This window comes from Crocodylus siamensis, chromosome 8 (genome assembly GCF_052110815.1).
Source record: "Crocodylus siamensis isolate JL-2025a chromosome 8, ASM5211081v1, whole genome shotgun sequence".
In the NCBI taxonomy this organism is placed as follows: domain Eukaryota; kingdom Metazoa; phylum Chordata; order Crocodylia; family Crocodylidae; genus Crocodylus; species Crocodylus siamensis.
Window position 1 is genome coordinate 75,917,117 of NC_143402.1, and position 25,227 is coordinate 75,942,343.

Below are 25,227 nucleotides of genomic sequence, written 5' to 3' on the forward strand. Positions count from 1 at the left end.
TTAAAGCCATTAAAGTAATTCATCTTCACAACACCTCTACAACTGGTGGCACTATAAATATCAACTCCAGTTACAAGTACTGAAAGCCAAGTGGAGAAGTTACGATATACAACTCATTCAAGGGAACAAGGAAACCTGTTACAGCTAGGTTTGGGCACTCCTTGCTCCAAAGTGTAAGTAGTCAGGCTGTATCTCTCAGTGTTTGGTAATGAAAACCAATTGGGAAAGTGAAGCACAGTTTTACTTACTTAATTTACTAAATATTTTTACCATACAGACTAGCATAGAAATGAGAGATGGAAGAAGCAACTTTAGTTACACATGTTAAGCTCAGCAGCCTGTGAAGGATAACTCACTATAACTGATATAAAGACACTCGACAAAATGTAAAAGATTTTTTTAATACGACAAATCACATATTTTCCTTTTACTCTCACTCTTGGAAAGGCTGAACAGTTCTGGCCAGAACTAATACAGCCTAATGACACCAAACACAGAAAATTTCAGTCTGATCAGGAGAGACCTGCCAAAGTTATAAGCAACTGAAAGTAGTTTTATCACGGGAAAGGTTGGAAAACCTTAAGATTTGGTTTGTTTGTGCTTTGTTTTGTTTGGTGGGGGGGAGGGAAGCTGTGCTCTGTCCAGACCAATTTTCATATATTTCAAAAATAAGGTTTTCCATTTCTACTGCAACTCCTTTTAAGCTGACAGCCTGGTCTTTAACAGTAAAACCAAAGGAGTAATTTAAGTAACTTTATTAATCTTAATGCTTAACAAATTGACAACAAAGTACAGAGCAGGCAGCAATTAGTTCCAAATTTATAATCTGAAATCACATGAATATCTTTACGATTTTTTCTGCTATCACTCAAAACAGTGCAGTACAAATGCTCTATTTTTAAAATACATGGTGCTTGAACTTAATACATAAACTCAGAGCATTGGCTGTTCCCAGTTTCATTCTGTTCTATGCACGTTGTTATATCACCCTCCTCATCATGGTATCAGAGTGCCTTCCAAGAATGCATTAACCAATGTGTCTGCTGTACATTGCCTACCCCCCCCCCCAACACACCCATCTTTTTTTTTTTCTTCTTTTTTTACAGGTAAAGATTTGTGTGTTCAGTCTAGCATTTTGTTATGGTAGGGTTTTGTTTTTGTTAGATGCAGCCCTTGGCATCCATCTGACGTTTGAGAAGGCAGGTGGCTCCATGAAACATCTTGCATTTAGAGTGGAATGTGGCCAGGTTTGTCTCAGTTATTTTCTGCAGAAGTTTCTTTCACACTCTTGAATTGACTCTGAAATAGGCTCCATCTCCTCCAAAGATGATGCTTCATATTTATGACAAAATGGCCCATTGTGCAGGAGAATGGAAGTCATCAGCTACAGGGGTACATTCTGGACTCAGCCTTCGGTGACCTCTTCAATACACAGGGTCTAGGCCACTAAGCACTTTGAAGATAAGAGCCAACACCTTCAGTGTGACTCAATAACATGTGGAAAATCAGTGTAGGGCTTCAAGACAAGTTTGACATGCTCTTAATATCCACCCCACACTGCTGCGGAGGCATGAGATACACTCTTTACTACCTGAAGTTTCCTAAGGACAGAATGCTTCGTGTCCAGGTTTCCGTGAGTCAAAAGCAACTAGAGCACTTATAATCAGTGCTTATAACAGGTGAGACAGAGTCTCATTGAATATGGAGCAAACACAAATGTTATTACGTGGATGCTGCTATGCAAGAGACTTCAGCATTCACAAGAACTCCGGGAAGATTGTGCTGGCTCCATGCCACTGCTTCAGTAAGAGAAGTTGGTAGTTGGGCTATGGCCAGCTTCTCCATTAGCTTCCTAAGGAATGGGAGGTTTGACACCAAGTTGAACTTATGCATCTTGGAAGTGCCTTCAGTTTTGGTCATACTGTAGGTTTTAAGAGGAAAAGTGCAAAAATTCCTTTTCTGAGCGAGACACTGACCAGTCAGAAAGGGCATGTGTTTTTATTGGATCTTTCACATGTTGGCTTGAAAATCTTTTAAATGAGCAATTGTAAAGCTCTTCGGGAGTACAAGCAGGCTGTTTATCAATCAATAGCTTGCATCTATGTCACCTGAGAAGCCTTTTGGAATGTGAATAATCTTTTCACAGCAAAGTAGGACAATGGTTCTTCTTTTTGGGGTGTTTTTTTTTTTGGGGGGGGGGGCTTGGGGGTAGGGATTGCGTGGGCACAGCACCCAAGTACTGGAGGCCTACTAATCAACAGAACTCAGGAACAAGAAACAGTTTAACACCCTGGAGAGCTCCCTAATGCAGAATTGGGCAGTGTCAATGGTGGCTAAGAGTAGTTACCTTGGTCTGCAATACAGCATCATCATGAGCTTGGGCAAATAATTCTTCACTTCAGCCTTCGGTTTCCAGTATCATAACTCAAGTCATTGAACATCAGATTCAGCATTAAAAAAACATGACCATTTGAACTCACAGTTGGCTTTTTTTGGCATGTATTTACATTAGCAGATATAAAGCAGTTGACTGGTTGTAGGCAATATAAGCAGAAGGCTTGAGATCACAAGCAAATTGACACTCATTTGCTAACACAGTTCACTGAACTCAGTTCATTACATGTTGATTTACTCATGTGAGTGAAGAAAGTACTTCAAGCTGCACTACATTTTCAGGCTGTCAAGTTTTTTCTGTAGTGTACCAGCAACTCTGGATACTCAATAGCACATATGGAAGTGTTCCTTCCCCTGACAAGCTGTGGATGGACATTTCTTTCATTTGCTTGTTGCATAATGTATGTAATGTTCATTGAACACATAAAGAACTGCTGAAAGTTGTATTCAACCCTTGCATTATCAAACAGGCAACTCAGCAAGAGGAATATATGGAAATGGTTATGTTTTTAGCCAAAATTAATATGAAGGGTTTTAAAAAGAGGAAACAAAGTAATTGAATTTTCCTTTTCAGGATGGTTAGTGGCACAATTGTGGCATTTTTTTTTTTAAATAAAAGTCTTAAAATTGCAGTGAGCCATATTGCAAATATTTTACTTCCATTGGTGACCATTTACCCTGCTAATTCCCCTGACTGTAAGTCATTAAGCAATATACACAGAACATAAATCACAGAGTTGGAACGCTAGCTGGGGTTACTACATAACAAAACAGCACTTACAGAAGAAAAAAGTCAAAAACCGTAAAACAGGCATTGTTTTCAGAGGCAAACGGGGGGAGGGGACTTAATAGACCTCAAGGAAACACAAAAAATGGTTGTACCTAGTTACCAACCAGGGGACTGTAGAACCATGGTATGAACCTAAATTTCAGCAGGGTGGTAACCCCACACTGGGGCTTAAGAATCAGGATAGACCTGTTCATTGGTTGCAGTTGGTTCATTAGTTACAAAACTGAAGGCAATTCCCAGAGATGTGCAAGTTCGACTTGGTGTCAAACCTCCCATTCCTTAGGAAGCTGATGGAGAAGCTGGCCATAGCCCAATTACCAACTTCTCTTACTGAAGCGGTGGCATGGAGCCAGCACAATATTTCTGGATTTCTTGTGAATGCTGAAGTCTCTTGCTTAGCAGCATCCAGATAATAATGCTTTTTTTCTCTCGATCTTCAACTGGCTAAAAAAACCTGTCTCATCTGGTATAAGCATTGATTATAAGTGTTATATATAAATAACTAACTGTTGTGATATTTCCATTGCCTTTTATCAAATCATCGTCATAACTGCTCTGAGTCAAAGCTCCGTCACAAACGACTTCAAGAACAGATGAATCCAAAACTCCATCCCTGTATATTTCAAACCTATTATAATCCCATCCAGAGTGCTACTCCCTTTGCCTATGACTTGTTAAAGCTTGGATCTCTTTTTAATTATACAAAGAAGGATGGAACAGTCATCAGGCAGGAGATTATTGGTTCAAGCCTCTTCTGCATATGCGGGTTGTCCTCCTCTGTAAAACAAGAACCATTGCATTGCTCTAGCTTTGAAGACTTCTACGAGTTAGGAAGATAGACCCAATAGCAATGGGCATTCAGCTAGATGACTTGGAGAGATGAGTTATAAAAGGCTAATAGCATATAATAAAGGCTCAACACAAAAACAACTGGAAGAAATTCTGTTGTCTGTTTTGTTTTGTTTTTTACAGGATCTCAAAAGAAATCATTTGATGGTCCCTTCTGTCCTTTAATAGTTTCCCCTCCCTTTTAAATATGAAGACACGGGCATTAGGTAATCCTCATAATGTTCCAAACAGAGACCTTTAAATCTAAATTTGCCTGTTACTCTAATTTTCAGAACTTCGCAAGTTCACCTTAGGCATGGCTTTATAGTTTTGGCGTGATAACCTACAGCTCTAGTTTTCTAGAACTGAAAAATGTCAATGACATCCTAGGCCCAACTTTATGAGCAATAATCTAATTCTCTATGCTTTAAAAACCTATGAACCTAGCTGTCTTTTTTGTGACCTAAATATTGTACCTTTCAATTTTTCTGCACAAGAGGAAATTTTGTAGACCAGAGCCATTTTGTGTTTAGCCTTTTTGCAGCCTATATCCAAAGGAAAAAATTTGGACTATGTTGTTTTTCCCCCTTGTTACCCTCACTGGTATAATTTATCAAAAGTAGTGTTTTTCTCTGTATTGGACATAGCCTGTTTAGACAGTTTATCACAGAGGGAACATTATTAATAATGAGGATACAAGAAGACATTTAAAGATCCAGAGTGAAATTTTGAGAATAGATATTCTGTAAAACTGAAGCAATGATAATAATAATACTCCCAAACAAAGCTACAACTTTTTTCAACGCTGTTAGAGAGAAATCAATGTTGTTTTGCAGTACAAAATATTGGAGCCATACTTACTTATGCCAAAGCATTTGGGATTTCATTCCTAGACATGCAAGGCTGGAGAAAGGCAGTGAACCTTTACTATACGCCATAAAGACAGACTTTTCTAGGAGTATAAACTAATTGATAACTTGCCTGATGTGGAAATTTGGCTACTATGGTCCTTTGCCACATGGGTCATTCTACTGGAGGAACTTGCAATCAGTGTTTCTATCACACAGTGCAAGGAGGCTCCTCTTCGCAATTTCTGCTAAACAAAAGGATGCTTTGGCATTTTAATTAGTGGTTATGTGCTCTAAAGTTATGTGTAGTAATGCCATGCTTAAGAAAACATGCTACTACAGTTTTAATTTACCACTGTGCTCTTAACAGTGTTGGGTAAGACCTGATGTCAGGTTCTTCTCCCCTATGCTAACACACTTTCTTTTTTCTTCCCTTTTTAAACTTATTGCTGCACCACTAAAACATTACAGTGAAGCCCGTTTGCTTTTATTTCAATGGAAGATCATTATTAGGGACTGTGGTACGGCAAACAAAAGTATTAAAAACGAAGCATCCCATTGTGCCCTAGTTGTATTTAGGGACAGTATTTACCATGCCCCTGGCATTTCCACAGAACACATACCGGGGTGAATAAAATCACAGTAATATGCTGGCTTTTTTGTTGTTGTTGGGTTTTGTTCAGGTGCAAGTCACTACGGGGTCTAGCATATCATTATGAACAACAGGGCTGGCAAAACAGCCAGTACTAAATTGTTTTCTCAACTAGAAGATGTCAGAGGCTTGATTTACAAACCTGAATATAAAGCAAGGTGGATCTTGACATGGAAGCAGGGGAGTAGCAGAGAAGTAGAGGTAGTTGCAGAAAGGTAACCCTTTTCATGCAACTTATGCCCTCTTCAATAGGAAACCTGCTCCTTTTGCCACGTAGCACAGATCCTATCGAGTCTGAACTTCTCTGTGGTCCTGAGGGCAGGATTCCCTCTCTCATGCAAAATTCGCATCCATCTCCATTTTCACACAAGACTATCAAGGGGCAGGACTCCCCCCCAAGTCAAAACAGTAAGGAGAAGAGTCCTCAATGAGACTTGGCAAATTTACAGAGAAGAAAGGGCTCAGTTGTACTGTAATCTTTTATGTGCACATGGTTTCTTCTAAAGTTCAACTACGACAAGCAGAAGCTTTGTGTTCCAGATAAGAGTAGCTGGAGTCTTCTTCCTCTCCTAACACATCCTGCTGTATAGATTATGAATTGCCTTTTTTTTCTTTTAGGAACGTCTGATTCCTGTATTGACACACATTAAAAAGCACTTATGTTTTAAACTAACAAACAAAAAAGCCAGCTCCTACTGTCAAACAAATAAAAGTAACTTCTGAACTACCAAAAGACACTAAGGGGAAATAGGCATGACATTAGTCTTTATTTAACACTACTTACATGAGAATCCCAGAGCATCCCAGATTTTCACCCTGGTCCTCTAATGAGTTGCATTTTGTAAAGGTGGATTTGACCTAAGCAAATTACTACCGAATAAAGAATCCCATATGCAGCAGTGGTAGCTATATGCTTACTTTATTCAGGGTTAAGTCATTCTGCAGTATGGAAGCAGTGGAAGAGTCAGGACTGCTAGACCCTAAACTTGACCCAGAAGGGACAGACCCATTTTACAAGTGAGAAAACTGAGGGGAAGGCCCTAAACTAGCAACTACATGCACATACTTAACTACATCTCATCAGTTAGGCACTTCAAGAGGAGCATGTGTTTAAAGTCAAGCATGTCCCACTGAAGTCATTCATTCACATTTGTACTATATAATACAAGAGTATGCAGTACTATCCTGGCGCTTGGCAAACTTTCAAAATACATTCATAAAGAAAGAATGAAAAAGAAAAAAACAAAACAAAAGACTCTAGTAACTGCTTCCAGATCCTATTACTCTGGCAGCAACATAAACATAATAAAGATTTAATAAACCACTTAACACTCAAGATGTGTTTGGTGTCATAGAAACCTAGTGATAAAGACCATCCCTCCGCTGAAGAGTTCAGACTGGCTTTGCAATGAGCAGAGACTGGAAGTCTCTCTATGCAGGGCTCATTGCAACCTTGGAGCCTGCAAACACTTGTCACTCACAACAATTCTGGTGTAGGACGATGCCAAAAGTATATTGCTTATGGCTTCTCTGTAACTGTTCAGAGCATCTAGAAGACAGAGTCTGTAGACCACATATCCTGGGAAATCCAGAGGAAGCAATACATAGAAATAAATTAAGAGAAATATTTTAAAACTAGATCTTATCTTGCAGGGATCACTGAGAGAGAAAGGGGTTAGAGTGAGAATGCTTTCCAAAAATTAGTCCTAGGAGTTTATTTCATGCATAGGGGCAATCTGGAAAGAGAGGCTCCCACTGGTGAAGGAGAGGCCTGAGAGGCAGAATCGGGCAATGATACAGTTGGGGGAAAAACCCCCCAACCCCCCCATGACCAACAACAAATCAATCACACTGCTGAACCAGCTTGACCGCTGGAAATAAGCATAAGCCAATCAGAAAGCCGCTTCTCAGGAATGACAGCAGAGGCTGGTGACACTATGGTACCAACATCCATTAGTAAAGAGGCTGCAAATCCATCTTGTCATTAACAGCAAGCAAATTATTGCTACAGAACGATGTCACAGGATTGCTATCTTTCCTGCATTAAAGAGAAACATCTCTCTGATTTGCCTTCATCTCTGTAGCAGGAGACAAACACACTTAAATGATATGCTGCTCAACTGATGTTGTCTTAATGAAAACAAAACGCGCTCTTATCTTAAAAGGACCCTGAAGGGAATAATTTATAAACTCTCACCTGGGTCTGTTTTGCAAGAATCCCAACAATCAGCTTGGGTTTCATAATGCCAGGGGGAAGGTGGCAATATTTGTACCCAGAGAATAATTATTATTTTTGTCACTGAGCTTCCTTATAGTTGGAGGAGTTTAAATTAAAAACAGGATTAATTTCAAGTCTCAGCTTTCAGCCCAAATCAGTCTTTATTTCCTTCGCAAGGATGATGTTAACCCCACAGCATCAGATACTCAAGTGATGTCAGAAAGTACTGCAGATCTTAATCCACAAAGGCATTTAGACTAACAAGGTCTGCTGAGACGACCCCAGTTTCAGTGATGAATTTAAGGCCCTATACGCTACAAAAAGTACCTGCTGGTTTAAGAACATTTACTTAGTCCAGTTTTGATACAACTCATGTCAGCTGTGCCAGACTGAAAATAATCAGTGAAACACCCTGCTTGCTAAATGGAAAGCAATATATTATTAGGGCTGCAGTTAACGCCTGCCAAATATCCTCAAGCCTATACCTTTCTAAGAGCTCTGATATTATCCATTACACCAATAGCACCTGGAAGAGGCCAACAGTTCTTTGCAGGTCACAAAAACCCAGATCAAGCCCCTGAAAAGGCTGCGGCTGCAAGAGCCAAGGATGGAGAGTGCAAGTCCGGCCAATTGTGTGCTGCTCAAAGCTGTAAAAGGACTGAGGGCCAAGTTGAGCCAGAATGAAAGACTTTAAACCCAAACTATTTAATCAAATAAAAGCAGAAAACTCTTAGTTCTATAGAAGCAATACCAAGAGATATGAAAACTGAAAATGAGAGAGACAGAGAGGTATTATAACAGCTGCACCATAAACACAGAGAAATCCGTGTAAACAGTCGGAGAAGGAAAAAAAAGGTGGGCATGTGCTAGCTTTGAACTTTGGAATCTCCCATATGACAGCACTGTGCTGTGCCGCGAGTGTGACGCCTGCACAGCACGCAAGAAAGAGGAAAGATTGGGATGAAAGCTTCGCATTCATAGGAACGGTGACTTGGGTGCACCTCCCATACCTACACATTTTTTGTTGTTGTTGCATTTTAAGCAGACTAGATTTTCAGTTAAAAAGACCAAAGTATCCGTCACACTAGCTCTTTCCATCACTGACAAAAAAGGATAACTTACCCTCTGAAACACACCACTTAAGAATAAATTCAAGATTTCTGATTTCATGAACTCCTTTGGTTTATTTGCCTGGGCAGCATTTTCCAAACTTCCAATAAATCCTTCAGGCCTCTTACATCCCGAGGTGACCTTGTGCTCTGTCTCTTGGCAAATCAAGATAAAATGGATGTATTCATGCTTGCAGCACAGCCCTTAGCCCACTTGTTTGAGCTGAGATGATTGTCTCCTTTAACCCCTCTCCTTACCAAAGCACTCAGCTCTTTATTCTTATCGGCCCATTTTTTCCAGCCCTAAATTGTACCATTACCTAGGTTACTCAAGTTGTGAATGGGCTTCCTTTACTGGGCTTCTGTCACTTTTACGAGCAGCATCTACTTTGAGATTTTATAGGTCATTTTATCTTCTGTAAGAATTCCTTGGCCATCTGCTTAAAAGCCACAAAGAGATTTTTTAGCAGCTCTCCAGCCCCAGGTTCACAGGGTTAGTGTAGTTTGTTAGGGCAGGGGGGAAAAAGCAAAGAAAACTGAAGCTATCTAAACATTTTCTCATACGATCAAACTACCAGAAGACACTAAGTGGAAATGTGTATTAACTTCTGATGGCTGCTAGAGGAAATGCATAGGAGCAAGACAGACAGACAGTGGAAACTAAAATGAATTTTAAGATCTGGCTGCTAAGCTCTTATGAACTTCACTTTTTTTGGCTTGCAAAGTGCAAGAGGGCCTGTAGTCTGCCGTTACCTTCAGTGGAGAACAAAGGAACGTGCGATATCCTTTCTGCCCTGATCAGAACAGCAAAAGAGCAGATGGGTTTTTTTTTCTCCTATAAGCCACCAATGCTCGGGGTTGTTCATTGTCTGTCACCTCCTCTATTGTAAGGCAAGCATCCTGCTCTGTCGCTTGCTCACCCACTTATTGCTGAGGACAGAGCTAGATGGAAAGGCAGAGCAGACGCCCTTGTGGCATCCTTTCCTCCAGATGGTCCATTTGTTCTTAACAAATATTCAACAGTTTCTTCATCTTCTACTGCAGTGAACACCTCTTTGTCCAACCTTCACCTCCCACCGCACAAGCACTGCTATTTTTGTGCGTGTTTACTACACACTTCCACCAGCAGAGCTGGGTCAGGGGCATTATTTATTTAGCAAATGCTATAGTTGAACAATAGAGGCAGACAAAAAGAAGTTAGGTGATAAAAGCGAGGTACATCTATAAAACACATCGAGAGCACCTTAGATCAGCATGCCAGTGACCTGCAGAAGAATGCCCTGTATTCAAAATCTTGTCTGAATCTATCCCAGCTATGCAGTCGGTTCAATAAAAGGATTTCATCCACAAAAATCTCATGCCTCAAGTATCTTACCTATTCAATAGTCTTAAGAGGAGGGGAGTGAGAGAGCAGTGACTGCTCATCTCATACTGCTCTTTCGCTAGATGGGCGATGAGAGGGCTGTGACTCAGAACAACCCAGGCCATCACAGCCGTAGCAGCAGAACTCTTTTATGTAGACCCAGCCGACCTGTATTTTTACCAGGAGAACTCATTTTGCTCAGTGTGGGCAATCCACTCTATTGGGAGAAAAGCAACTCTGCTGAGCCCCACGAAGAGTTCTTTGCAGGTCTAACATATCGCTATGCTTATACTGATATTTCTAGTCTGAAAGTGGCCTGTGAAAGTAGTAAGTAGAGTGCCCACCTTAAGCAAAACAAAGCTGAATTTAGCTACCTCCTCAGGTCAAAAATGTTTTTAAAAAAGAAGAAATAGAAAGACCTATCTATCCCTAGGAAGCAGTTATTAGGTGGACGGCATAGCTCAGTGGTGGCCAATCCTCAGCACGTAGGCCACGAGTGGCATGGCCAATTGGTGCAGCTGGCACAGGAGCCTAAGGCACTAAGTTAAAAAGATACCAATGACAGGATTTGGGGCAACACTCAAGGAGGGGATAGAGTTGGGGTCCTGGCTTGATGGATTAGCTTCACAGAAACGGTGGGAGTAGATGATGCCAAACCCAGGGTTGCCACACCCTTTCTGCATCACTTAGTAAAATAGCAGGTGGCTTTTTCCTCCCATAAGCTCCCAAGGTTCAGGTTTGTTCAAAATCTGTCACCTGTACTGTACAGCAAGCATACTGGCAACAGTGCCACTCCCATCTCCTACTTCAGACTTTCTTTATGACACACTTGCCAAAAAATGTTGGCCACCATGGCATAGCTTATCAGAATGAGCTTTTACCGCTTCCTTTCAATCAGCGTGGAAACTGCTAACGATGCTGGCAGTTTAGCGTCATTGATAGCACAAAGCGAAGGAGCAGTGCACACCTCAAAGCTATTGTTTCAGGCTCTCTGCAGACTTTGGCAGAGGTCACTGGATCGGGTAATGTTGAAACGATTCCTTCACAGCAGTAAGAGACTTTAAAAGGAATGAAATAAAAAACAGAGACTGTAGGGAGCAGTTAAATGGCCTTGGTATGCATGCCCTTTACTGAGGAATCATTCACACTTTGATAACTGCTGTTTTTGTAAAAGAATCATTTGTAAAGAAAAAAAAAACACCCCTCTTTTGTTTGCAGTCTTTAAGGTCCAACTTGAAACTCCAACAGTGGTATTATATGCCAGAATGTGTTATGTTTGTACCTCTCCTCTTCTTACATAGTTTTCATTTCTAGGAAAAAGGGCGATGATGGCGGGAAGTGCTATGTGTCAGTAAAAATGCAAAATGGAAATTAAAAAAAAACAACAGAAATAACCCTTGGCCGCTTCTTTAAAGGTACTGTTGGCCCCTGTCCCATCTCCCTGCTCCATGGAAGTTAGCAAACAGAGTACCTTTACTCAGCTTGACTTCTTCATTTCCAATGGCTATTGTTTTTGGAAGATTCCACTTCCTAGGCATCGTGACCCTTGTTCTCCCTGCATATAGCTATCATCCAAAATCCACACTGGCTTTAAATAGTCTTTTTACAGTGCTAGCAGTTAAGGCTGCTCTTTACACTACAAGACATTCCCTTAATACCTGATCATGCATCTCTCACTCACACCTGTGTTCCAGATGCCAAGCCTGCTTCCCTTCTCTGCATCACAATAAAAAAGCCACACTTACAACTTTGGGCATAAAATGCTAAAAATATCCAAGAACATTAAAACATTTTATAATGATTAGTTAAAAAACAGGTCTGAACATCACTTCAAAGTGTAAACTCGGGAAATACTATCCTCCCCATTTAGATACTGAAAGTAACACAGGTAAAGAGGCTTATGCAAAAAAACACATGAAAAAAGGGAACAATTCAACAAACCGGTGCTTGTTTCCATTTTTATACGGAACTCAGATTTCTGGAAACAACCAATCATTCTTGGCCTGCATATTATTTCACAAGCAATTGTTAGCAAATCTTCACGACTGAAGATTCCTGCTGTGTCTTTGACTGGACAAACAGGTCATGTGGTCTGCAATTGCGTGATCAGGTTGATCTAAACAACCAAAACAAATCGAGTTGCCAAAATACACACTCCAGTTTATAAATTTGATGGTCTGTCTTAAGGCAATATTGCTGAAAATTTTGCAATTTCAGCAAAACACTCCTTCCAGCAAGCACGTTTATTAGAGTAACTGTGGAAAGCAATCTGAAGGCAAAAAACAAAATTGTCAAAACACATGGGGTTAGAATAGAAACATTCATGGTGTTTCTCTGCAGTATTTACCCACAAGATCTATAGCAAAACCAGAAGTTGAAAGCAGATCTCCTGGTTCAGTCCTATATGTTAACCACAAACTTAATGTTTCTTTCATTTTCTTGAGCCTTCTTTCCCTCCATGCTCCCCTACAACCCATTTTAATTTTCAGTTTCCATTGTCCACCTCCAGCATTAATGGTAGGGACATTTTTTTTCATGTGCTTTACAAACAATAATCTTGGTCACAAGACTTACATTTAAACAAAAATACTTCCGTGTTCCCTACATTGGTTGTGCCAATGACATATGCTTATCTGCATTTTCGGTATAGGACTGGATGGAAAGAGCTCTACGTTTCCCGCAACCAGTGTAGGCAACAATGACGCATGCTTACCTGCAGTTTCAGTAGAGGACCAGATAGAAAGACATTTCCCTTGGAGACATGGGAAGTTGCTTGCTATCTTCATGCTTCAGGGTCCAGATGGGCAGAAGCTCTTAGACAACCAGCTGAAGAAATAGGATGATGGATGGTGGTGAAGACAAGTATTAATGGAAAAGATGCCAGGAGCATTTACCTTAATTGGACCACCCTGAAAAACTATCAAGGCATGAAACATGCATGTTTCAACAGAATAAGATTGTTTCTATAGTCTGTTGGCGTCTTTCCATCAACATATGCAATGTATCATCTCTTGTGTACAAGCAGAATGCATTCATAATACTGTAATGAAGAGACATCTCCACTTTACATAGAAAAGATATATTAGAACAATAAGGGTCCATCTGCACTAGGTTAGACTCCAAAAAATGCCCATTTGCCTGCACTGCATGGCATGCTGCGTACCAAACAGAGATCATATTGTTGCCATTAGAGTGGAACTTGGCTCAACCTTAGACCCCCAAGTCTGAGGCCTTGCGCATAAGCCAGAAACTTTACTGACAGGCACGGAGCAGGGGTGAATGGGCAGGAAGGTATTTTCACAGTGCTGAGCTCTAGCTCTGTCCAATGCCACGTGGACATGCCCACCTTAGCCCTCTCAATCTGGCAAGATAGACAAATGAGACTCCGCAAGAGACTCCAAAAGCTAAAATGGGTAAACCAGAAAATACAGCCCCAGCCCCAAAATATGATCACTTACATTTAACACAACTTTAAAAGCAGACTGGAACAGACGAGAAGAAAAATACCAACACATCATAGACCTTTGAACTAGCTAAGTCTGCCCAACTCTGCCAACCAAAGCTTAAGGACTGTGCATGCCACTATTTAGCTTATGGGCTATTTAACTGCCGTTCAGGATGTGTTAATTAAGGGTCTGTCCGCCTTTCCATAATAAACCCCTCATTTCAAGGAGGTATTGCTTGGTTAATAAAGACATGCTCTACGCTGAAATCTGGCAATATAAGGTCTCAGGCAAGGGCATATTTTCAGCCATTTTTTCCCCCCAAACACTCTGAACATTATGAAGTTATAAAAGTGTACACCTCATTGAGGGTTACTGTATCCTTTTTATTTTCGCCTTTATAACTAAAAATGGCATAAAAAACATTTGCCAAGTGCCTACTGTATAATATGGTCTAAATCACTGGATGCACATTTGCAGAAGTCTGAGGTTGTGGTACAGAAGTTTGCTATAATACATATTTTCCAATGCATTGGAGAAAACCAGATTCGAGTAATGACTAGTAGCACTGCTCATAATTACAGATCTATGTTCTTCATGAACTACTTCCACAGAAGTCTTAGACCTCAAGGTATCACTATTTTGCTGGAGTACACAGAATTTCCACCGCAGTTTTCACTGTAAGTTGAGAATTCCCACTTGGCCCCCAAATCTTCATGATGTGAACTATTTATTTAAATTCTTCTATAACAGACAAAAGCAGAATAATTTACAAAATAATTTACAAATCCATTACCTGCAAACGTTTGAATATGGGGCTTTTTTATTATCTTTTCAATGCTTCACATAAAGGCTACTTTAACTGTAATGTGCACAGCTTTGTTTTTCCTTACCCCAAAATACCACCCCCATCCTTCCTTGTATTACCATGCACCTGTCACTGGTCGGCTTGACTATATAGCATTTTAGCCACTCCTCTTCACTGGCCTGGGTACAACTCCTCCATAGTCTACTTCGGACAGGATTTTCTATTACTCATCTGGTGCATCTTAAGTTGCTTCTTCCATTTCAAACTCCGGATAAACCTTGATCTTCCTAGAACAGCAACAAAAAAAAGACTTCAGATTAAGCATTAATGATTTCTATATCACAAAGCCTAGGCACTCTAGTCAATTGATCAAGACCCCAGTAAGCAAAGATGCCATTCAAAGCAGAGCAAAAGAGTTGTTCCTGCTTTAAACGAACTTGCAAACTTAAAGGAAAATGCGAACAGACCTGAGCCCATCTCATCTATTTGGCTGTGTACCCATACTGTCTTCTAGACAACACACGGCTCACATATGCAGAGACCTGTTAATTATGAACCAAATCCATCCCACCACACTACACCAGGGAGGACGTACATACACCTGTGGGACTCTGTAAAGAAATTTATGCAATGGATCATTGGCGTGGACAAGGCAAGGCACGACCTGAATGATCAAGTTTCTAACTTGAAGAACATCAAATAGGATACGTTTCCCCAAGGCTGATATCTGCTAAAAAAAGGTCACTCGGGGCATTGTGGGGGGACGGTAGTCCGTACCAGATCAACTTTGCCTGTCTAGTTATACCACCACAGCACCCTAGCAAAAATGCCACATAAGGCAACCACAGGCATTTTTCTATTGCAATACTTTCTCTCTAGAAGAGTCAATTCCCAGAACATGAACTCTGCTAGAAAAAGGGTCCTTTTGGCCACATAAATTGTGCTTCCATGAGGAACTGGCAACAAAACTATGCTGGATAAGGCTGTGATTCTCCCCTCAGCTAAACTGGCAGAATATTTTTTTGATATCGAGATATAGATATGAGAGAGGGGAGGGGGGCTATGGGAATAAATCTAGATTGTGAATCTCAGTTGATGCTTCAACTGCTCATCCCAGGTGGACCATAACAGGCGGGTACTTTGGAGGACAAAGGGAGGTTTCTGCTGTACATAACAGTATACTCAACTCACTAAAAGGCCAGCTTTATGCATGTTAATCAAATGGGAAGGGCTGAGACATACCTGCATCCAGCGCAAGGTTCAGAGCGCTGTCCTAACTGTAGGCTCACCTAATTGACTGGAACAGCTCCACTGCAGCTGCCCGAGTGTGTGATCCTATTCAATGTTTTGAAAGGCTGCTTTTTCTGTTGAACCCAGCCAGAGATGCTCCCCAAACAAGAACAAAAGCAAAATAATCCAGTAAGTGACAATAAGCAAAAATGGACGTTTCCTGCCTGTTCATTGGGGGTCCTTTTCCTCTAGCAACATTTTAACTAAGGGCTTGTCTTGAGGAGAACACAGGATGAAGCTATAAACTCAGGTGTTATCCTCATCTCTGAATTAAGTGTTGCTTTAAAACTTGCTGCTGCTGCTGCCAAACAGTGAGCTGCATCACCTTCCCCCAGCCAGGCTAGCCTGAAAGGAGTTGATCGAGTTATCCACTAGAGTTAACAAGTTAGCTGCTATGAAATCCACCTTAACTTGTGGGGACTGCCAAGTGCTGGAAAGGAAACGCTGCTGTTGATACCACATTTGTTTTATCTTCCATCCCCAGATCAGGCAACCTATATGCTTCAAATTAGACACCAGTGGTCCACTGGATGTCAAACTAACCAGGGAGGTAAACGCAGGCTCTGGTCTCTGCTCCATTGCTCAAAATAAGATGAGATGCAGGCAGAAAACATGCACCCGATTCTGCCTTATTTTGTCCAGCCAGAAATTGTGTCATATAATAATAATAATAATAATAATAATAATAATAAACAGGTACTCTTGTTACCAAATGCCTCCCTGGCATTTCATACCAATCTCCACAGTCCTACAGAGCTACTGTTACTTTGTTGGAAAGTGCAAATATGCACAATCATTTTGATTAGGAAATAAGCAGAGAACATCTTTACTATTCGACAAATGGCGCCGTAAAAGGATAAACAGGAAGCCAGACTCAGACTCTCTAGAGACCGTAACCAGTAAATAAGCTGCCAATGAGACTTCAAACACCTGCACAAAAATAATTAAAGGAAAGAAAGGAACAGGACTTCAGTGAGGCAGCCCCTTTGCAAGATAAGGTTCTTCAAGCAGAGCAGCACATGCTGTGCATGGAAATGGGACAAGGAAGAAGTCAGGGAATAAAAAAACCCAGCAATACTTATTTTTTGTATGCCCTAATCATGACATAACAGGTGGGTGTGCTCCTGAACAGGAAAGGAAAGGGTCTGGCTGCTGCAGCTGCCCCTTCTGCATGAAAAGGCCAGCTTTCATTTCATTTCTCTTCATCGCCCGCCTCCCCCTTTAGTTGCGGTCATTTTTTTTTTCTATGGGGCAGATTGATCAGCAGATCCCGGCCTGCTCTTCCCTGCAGGTCTCCAGAGCAGGGAAGCTTGAACCTCGCACACCCAACCGTGCAGGGCCGGGTGCTTTCTCCTGCGCGCTGCGCCAGCCCTCAGCACCTCCATCCCAGCCTTGCAGGGCTCCTGCTGCAAACGGAGGAGGAGCGCGCGTGGGGGGCACCAGAGCCCTGCAAACCTGGGGGCCAGACAAGAGGATGGGGGGGCAAGGGGATGACAAGGGGCAAAATGGGAACTAGAGGCCAGGAAGAAGACAGGGGACAAGAGGAACAATGGCACGAAGGGGACAAAAGGACATGGGGCGAGAAGAGGACAAGAAGGAGATAAGAGGAGGGGACAAGAAGGGGAAGAGAAGAGGACAAAAGGCCGGGGGGCAGGAAGAGGACAAGGCGGGGTTAAGAGGGCAGGGGGCAAGAAGGGGGTCAGCAGGCAAGAAGGCAGGGGGAAGAAGAGCACACGAAGGGGAGCAGGGGGCTGGGGCGCAGGCAGGCAGCCGCAGCCGCCGCCGTGCCCCGCACCGCCCCGCACTACACTACCCAGCGGGCACCGCGCGGCGGGAGGAAGCACGTCTGCGCACTGGGCTACTCCGAGCCAAGTTTGGAGCTGCGAGCTGCCAGCCCTGGCCCATCATGTAGGTGCAGCAGAGCCTGTGCCATTGGGGAAGGAAAGGAAAAAAAAAAAAGAAAGAAAGAGACTGAGCCCACTTTGCAAGCTGTCCCGCAAGGTGTGCAATTGCACGGGCCTCCCCGCTGCAGCCCCGGCTGCACCTCCGCTTGCACGAAGACTGAGCGCCTGCAGTTTGCATCTTGGCTGCAAAAAAAAAAAAAAAGCAAAAAAAAAAAAAAAAAAAAAACTAGCTCCAGAAGGGAGGCAAGGCAAAGTCTTTTGTGCTGCCCCTCCCCCAGCCAAGCCAAGGGAGGGGGAGCAAAAAAAAAAAAAGAAAAAGAAAAAAAAACCAAGCCAAAAAAAAAAAAACCAAGCAAAAAAAAAAACAAACAAAAAACCAAAAACCCAAACCATGTCTCAGGCGAGAGGTAAGGCTCCTACTTCGGTCGCTTTGCAAAATATGCAAGCAGGCGTGCATGCAGCCTCTGGTGCACGCATGCAATTTTCGGGATGCAATTGCATGGTGAAGTTTGAGGCTTTCAATTGCTCTCAGTTGCATTTCCTGTTTAGTATGTGCCTTTTTTTCCCCCCTCTCCTCTCTCTCTGTCTCTGTCTCTGTCTCCTGCAGACACGCTCGCACACAGTTCCTGTAAGGCAGGGCTTGCAGTTCAGCTGTGCATTGACGTTATTTGCATTCTTCTGCTGGGATTACCGAGCTCTTTCTTTTTTGCCTTTTGCACAGTCAGGACAGATAAAGGGTGTCGAAGAGCATATGCATGCAAGGGGGAGGGGAGGGAATTATTTGCAGAATAGGCACAAATGCATCTCGGCTGCGGGTGGCTTCTCCTTGTGCAGAAGCAAAAGCTAAAACTTTTTAACAGAAGTACATGCAAAAAAAAAAAAAAAAAAGAAAGGATGCAAGATGAAACTGCAGTGGAGTTGCTAGGAATTAAATATATACCTATGTTTCCATGGGAAAGTATTGTTTTGGTGCCAGTACTGAGATCATTTTCCACCGGTTTCCCACCCCCCTCCCCTCCGGGTAATATTTGTAACTTTTGCACGGAGGAAAGCGAGTGTGGTTTGTACCAGCACATCGCCCAGAGCAGGAGAGGGAAGGCTTGGCTTTTTAGTTTGCATTGAAAAACGTGGGTTTAATGGCTTTGTGTGTTTGCATGCAGAGGGCTGGGGGGTTGCTAAGCTGGGGGCAGTGATTGATTTTTTTTTTTTTTTTAAAGCATTGTGCACTGAGTGCTGGTTGGGATCTCTGATTATGCACTTCTGCTGCCTTGTGTCCCAAGCAGGAAAGCTGGGAAAGATTGTTGTTGTTGTTTTACTTGCAAAATACTTTAAAAAAAAAATGTTGTGGGAATGCACTGTTCCTTGGAGGAGCAGCCGGAGATGTTTCGGTTCAGAGTTGGTCTAGCTGCTCTTTATGAAAATAGATGCACGCATGTCACGGTGACGGGGGTCCCAGGAGCGCGCAGATGCAGCTTTTTGGAGCCATCTTCCAAGTTTTAGATTTCATGTTGCAGCTGCTCGTCCTTGCATTTTGCAGCCTTCCTGTAGACCGGGGGGGCTGCATTACTTCAGATCATGCTGAGACTGGGCCTTGCATCAGTCACTTGGGAAAGTGCTCCTAAGACTTTCTGACTGGGTTGCAGGACAAACTGCTCTAATCGATACGCTTAAGACTTTGCGCACTGCAAGGACATGGGGAAAGGGTAAGCTGATCATCCTTTAATGGAGCGGCTTCCAAATCCCACTCCCTTACAAGCGACGGGGGAAAAAAGAAATGTGGGTAACAGAAGTAAAGAGTTGTCTCTTTATTGCAGTCGTCTTGTCCAGCCAAGTGGAAATTGTAAAAGTTTCCAACAGAAAGAGCCAAAATAGTTTGATAGAGCGGACCGTGAAAGAGGATGCCCCACAGGATGGACCCTCCACCAGGCTGATCTTCAGCTCTGCGGGGAGGGCTGGAAGGAGGGTGCGTGTGGTTACAGGGGAGGAGTCATTCCTGACATTCCCAGAAAGTTATGGAGATGGAAAAAAAAGATCAAGCAGGACCAGATGCTTGGGAAAAAGAGAGAGAGACCTCTGTGCTAGATTAGGATCGCCTAGCAAAGGGAAAGCAGCCCATCATTTTTGCTTTCAGCCTAGTTCTTTGCCAGTCGCAGCAGTGGTACCGCTGCTCGATACCGTGGTGGCGTTCACACCACCGTTTGGGTGAAGGGGCTCCTTTTTGCGACCTTTTTTTCCCTCCACCCCTCCCGTGCTCTGCTCCATAATATCATTGGGCCTTTAAACGTAGGTTCCTTGCAAGAATATTTTAAATGAGCACATCTCAAATCCAAAAACAGTTGCATTTAAAGTTGCCTGATTCTTCAGCGGGAATGACAGGGGTAATGCACCCCCCACCAGATTTCACGTAGTGTGCAAGAAGTTACCCAGTAAGACTTCAGAGAAGAGCCTGCCGCGCAGATCTGGAATCCCCCTTCGAGTCATTTCTGGCCATTTGTTCTGAGAAGTTGACAGATGGCATTTGATTTGCTTATGGTGCCTCTCTTAATAGAGATGACACACTGTAACGGGGATTATTCAGGGGGCTGATATGAACTTAACCCAAAACGAGAAAAATAAATCTCCTGGCTTTAAACGGAAAGATGGGTACTTCTAGGGACCGCAGATTTGTACATAAGTGGAAATAAAATACCTCTGTTCCTTCAAAACTGCATAGGCAGGACATCTCCTGCAACTCTATCCTTGGTTAGGCTCATGCCGTTCACTAAAAAGTACAGTAACAGTTTTAGCCAGTTTTTGTTCCCCAAAAATAAATGGTGGTGGATGCTTGCAAACCATCACTTGTGAGACTTGCAGCCAGGGTCTGAACTCCACTGCTGGCATGCAAAGGCTTTGTGGCAGGTGAGGAAGAGCAGGATTTTCGTGCTGCAAACACTTGCTTATTTCCCTTAGTTACTGAGGAGACTATAACTAGGTTGAAAGCAAAAAAATCCATCAAAAAAATGAAGCGGGGAGTATATGACATAATAGCTTGTAATCCAGCTATCCCTTCAGTACCTCCACAGTTAATTCCAAAGTAATTAATGCAAAATACTCCAGTATATTACCAAGTTTTGAGGACTATGTAGCAGCAAAAGAATGTGAATTAGTGTTTCACTCTGTTATACATAGCTGTCATGAGTAATAGGATAGCATGGGAGAAAGGGAAATCCTATGTTACATAGATTACTAGCTAAATCCTGGCAAATCAGGAGCTATAAGTTTGCGTCAGTCTTACAGCTTGGGTATGTCCAACACTCTTCCCAGTTCATCAGTTAGCATTTATTTTCTTTCTCTTTTTATTAAAAAAAAAGTCTGGGAAGTTAGCATTTATTTTCTTTCTCTTTTTATTAAAAAAAAAAGTCTTGTAGACACTTTAGGGTATCTTCGTACAGTATCATTACGGTACCAGCCATATAGTACCAAACCATACCAACTGTGTGAGACCAGATAAGTAAATAGCAATATTTAGGTATGTCCTTAAATCCTATTCTAGTGTTCTTCAGAATATAGTGTATTTTTTTCTCAGTTAAAAAAAATTGATGCTGATAATAGGAGAAGCTAGTCACATGTGAGCCGCTATCATATGTACTTCTGGACTTTGATCAGTCACCACTGGTATTCAGAAGGCTACATTATATTTCTATAACCATCGTCATTAGTTTTTCAGCTGTAAATATTGACTGAACAGATGCAAAACAAAAACAGCAGCTTGTTTCTCATTTCAGTACATTTAGCACCCTTAAAGGTTTTGCCTGGTATAAAATTAATCTCTTTTAAGCATTGTCTAGATTCAAGCTAATTATGCAATATCTAGTTTGCCTACTCAGTGCTACTTCAGAAATTCTTGCTTTTATCGTACTCCCATTATGTAGTCTCTGGCTCGGCAAGAATTTGCAAAGGCAGGGTACAGTACAGCTTGGTGCAGTCAATGAAGTGTCAGTCCAGCAACATTTGCTTCGCTGGCCAAATGTTGCCAACTTGAAGATATTCGCAGGAATCCTCCTCTTTCAGTGCAGTTTTCCTTCATTGCATCATAGAAAAGTAGGGTCCGGAAGGGGTCTCCAGAGGTTATCGCTTATTCCAGCCTCTCCTTCCCGAGGCAGGTTCATCCCTATTCAACCCATCCTACCCACATCCCTTGTCTAACCTATTAGACGAGCTGCAGGCCGCTCAGACGCAGCGAGACACAGTACCTGAACCTGCCATAGGTAAAGCAGGGGCACCACAATGGCCAACATCCTGCTTCTGCAAAGGATGCTAAAATACACTAAAAAAAAAAAAAAAAAAATCCCAACGAGAGAGCCATGCCCCCCTGCTGTGGAGGTAGGACCCCAGTGTCCATACCAATCTGGCCATAAAATTCCTTCCCGACCCCAAATGTGGCAACTGCTCCAGCGCAAGCCACCTGCTTGAGGCTGTGCAAGGAGCCTCTGAGGGCAGCAGCACGCCACGGACCCGGCACTACCGTACCCAGCGGGCTCCGCGCGGCTTGTAGGTCTAACCCTGAGCAGAGGGGCAAGACCCAATAGCTGGGAATCTGCAGGTTTAAGTCCCAGCAGGAGCACTGGCACATCCCCAGCCTTGGCTGCAGCAAACACAGTGCTATTGAGGAAGGTTAAAAAAAACCAACCCTGCTATAGCAGCAGGGAGGGGAAGAAAATTCCTTCCCAGCCCCATGTGGCAATGATTAAAGCCCAGCAGCCTGGGAAATAACCACGGGGGAATATTGGCATAACTACTCCTGAACCATCCCTGACCAGTGCTTATCCTGGCTCTTCTTGACCCCCTCCAGTGATGGAGATTCCCCAGCTCCCCTTGGTGTCTGTTCTGCTGCCCCGCTTCTAGCAGTGAAGAAGTGTTTCCTGATACCCAGACTGAACCTGCTTTGCTACAACTTTGAGACATTGGTCTGCATCCTGCTCTTTGCAGGGAGTGAGAAAATGTTCAGTTTTAAAGGGACAGTATCCAGTCCTCTCTGCTCTCTTCCAAGCATAGGACTATTTCTGATGTTGCTGATTTTTCTAATTCAGAATTGTATCCAGAACTCATTGTGTGTTAAGGGGGGGGGCAAGGGATGAATATCTTTTTAAAAATCCTATAAGAGATGCCCTCTCTCTGCAGACTATCAGAATTAGCCATTTTGGAAAAACAGAAGGTTAAAGACACGAACACTGAAGGAATCACTTGATGCAACTTGACTGTTTTGCACAGCTGACTAAATGGAAGTGACTGTTACTAAGTTTTCTCTTCCATGCTTTTGTGTTAGTTATAGCAGCACTGTACCTGTTTTTATATAGACCAGCTTTTGGCCTTACTGTCAGATCTGCTGCTGTAAGAGCCACTTCATGAGCCTTGCTTGGTCCCACATAGTTTGGGACTGCAGAGGATGCTGTTGGTATGCCATCTACCAGGGATAAGGAGAGCCTCTGAAGGGCTGCAGCCGGTGCCCCTGCCCCTCTCAGGCCTGCAGTGGGAAGTTGGATGCCAGCTGGCTTCTGTAGTAGGAATGAGAGTTGGACATTGAAAAGTTTACTGCATTTTGTCCTTGGGCTGAAGGGTTGCTAGTTGTCCACTGCACAGACCTAGCATGGTTAAGCTGGATGAGTTGGCTTTCAGACTACTGGTTCTTTGAGTAGGCCAGTCCACACAGGTGGAAGGAAACCAATTTCCATTTTTTAAAGTCATTATAATGTTAATAATAGAACTGATTAGTCAGTGGGAAAGGATTGGTATAATAGCTCTCTTCCTTGGATGGGGCGATTCTTATATCGCATGAAACCTGCTGCCTTGGGAGAGAGGCAAGAAACGTTCCATGAATCTCTTCCATTCATCCGTGAAATAAATATAGCCCCTTCCAGGGGAAGAACAAGGAAGCTGTTTAATAGTGCACAGGGGAAAAAAAATTCAGCCACTTAGGACAGGAAGCAAATAATACACCTCCAATTAAAAAAGCAGGAGGGGAGAATATTTGATTTAGTCAAACTCATTGATGTTAAAAGGGATCTAGGTATCTTGAAAACGACAAATCAAAAATATGGAGTCACGTTTGTCAGGTTTGTAAGTACTTTGGTGACAAGTGGCATCCGAGAGAAATGGAGAGGAGCGGGGAAGGAATGTCCCCCCTTTCCTTTACCTTATAGTTTGGCATCACTTTGGGATGAGTCCGTTTCATCCCTGCTTAAAAAGGTGCATTAAAAAAAATGGTAAGAATCAGAAGAATCATTAAAGAATTCAAAATACAGTATATAAAAAGGAAAAACAAGTTACAAAGGACAGGATAGGCCTGCTAAAATAAATTCTTTAACATGCAGCTGGCCCGCAGCTGGGCCTGGCCTCATTTTAGCGCCCCTTTGTCCGTTACCCCATTGAACTGTCTTTGTCCCGTTTCCTGACCCGTTTCCTGTCTCTTCCTCTGTGCGGTACCTGATCGCATACTGCAAGCATGGCATTTCCAGACACTTAATGGGAGGCACAGCTGCTTTTTCCTGATTTCCCTTTGTGCTTCCACAGCCCAGGGCCGTCAGTGCTTGTTTGTGTGGGGAAGGGAGAAGCACCTCTTCTTTGCTCCGGTTTTGCAGGGAATGCACACGCACGACACAGGCTTAGAAATTGCTGCAGGCAGCCGGTCAAAAATGATGCTAGCACTTTTGATGGCAGCGGGTAGAAAAAATAATTCAGACCGCCTGGAGTGGTGGAGAACATGCCTTGTAATTAGCATTGCAGCCTGATTTTTTGCCCGCCTTGCTAGCCTCGGTGCTGGATACTATGATGATCACGCATACTTTTCTAGACAACTTTGTTTTCAGAGAGCCAGGGTTTAAAACCTTAACCATTGACTCCGCCAGGATTATGTAACATGTTTAGACAGTCTCTGGTCTGGTGACTGGATAAAGCAAAGAGCTAGTCCCTTAATTCCTAAATGTGGCCAGAGCTATAACGCTGGAGGGTTCGTTACCTGCAGAACCGCTTAGCATTTCCTTGGAGGCCAGGCTGGGAACATTTTAAGATCAGCACTATCAGCAAGAGCAGTGCTAGCAATAAAGCAGATCCAGGAGCCAGCACTTACCCACATTAGAAATTGTGCCCAGCAGTAATAGAGGTGATAACACATCATCTCAATGTTACATTTAAGGAGGTTTTAGCTTCCATCTCCTCCTCCCTACCCAGTCCACATCAACAAGTGTAGCTGAAAAATTTCCTTGACAGAAGATCCTAAATGAGTGTGGAAGGGACCCAGGATCTCTTCTTTTGTAGTTTGATTTAAATAATCCCTTAAAAACAAACAAACGAGAGCGCGATTCTGGGTACTTAGCTACAATTTTATCCCACCTGTTCTGGGAGGCATTTATCTTGATGTTCTAAAAATGCTTTTCAGCTATAATTTCTTTGCCCGGTCGTTTCCCTTAGTTCATAGTTGTCCAAACCAGATGGTCAACAGCCTTCACTAAAACCCCAGCAAATTACACTCTTGCTGTCACATCTCGTATTTTGCGGCTGACGGCAAGTACAGGAAAGGAAGACGAGGTTCCTAACGGTGCCAG

At 42.7% G+C, this 25,227-nt stretch overlaps 1 protein-coding gene and 1 long non-coding RNA gene across 4 annotated transcripts in view; one reads left to right on the forward strand and one right to left on the reverse strand.

Moving 5' to 3' along the window:
* Positions 1-515: 515 nt before the first annotated feature.
* Positions 516-17,705, reverse strand: LOC149859092 (uncharacterized). Of its 3 annotated transcripts, none has more exons than XR_016443739.1 (3): positions 14,580-17,705; positions 12,916-13,028; positions 516-3,961 (listed from the first exon to the last, which is right to left on the reverse strand). It is a non-coding gene; the product is annotated as an uncharacterized LOC149859092 (long non-coding RNA). The 3 variants fall into 3 exon arrangements; XR_016443738.1 differs by having other exon boundaries at positions 516-6,143; XR_016443737.1 differs by lacking the exon at positions 516-3,961 and adding an exon at positions 6,211-12,471.
* A 186-nt stretch (positions 17,706-17,891) lies between these two features.
* Positions 17,892-25,227, forward strand: part of MAP2K6 (mitogen-activated protein kinase kinase 6) — a 72,213-nt gene continuing 64,877 nt past the window's right edge. Inside the window, exon 1 of the mRNA XM_090059165.1 lies at positions 17,892-18,054. Within this exon, the coding sequence (XP_089915291.1) occupies positions 18,039-18,054 (16 nt within the window). The 5' untranslated portion in view covers positions 17,892-18,038. The remainder of the gene's footprint in view (positions 18,055-25,227) is intronic.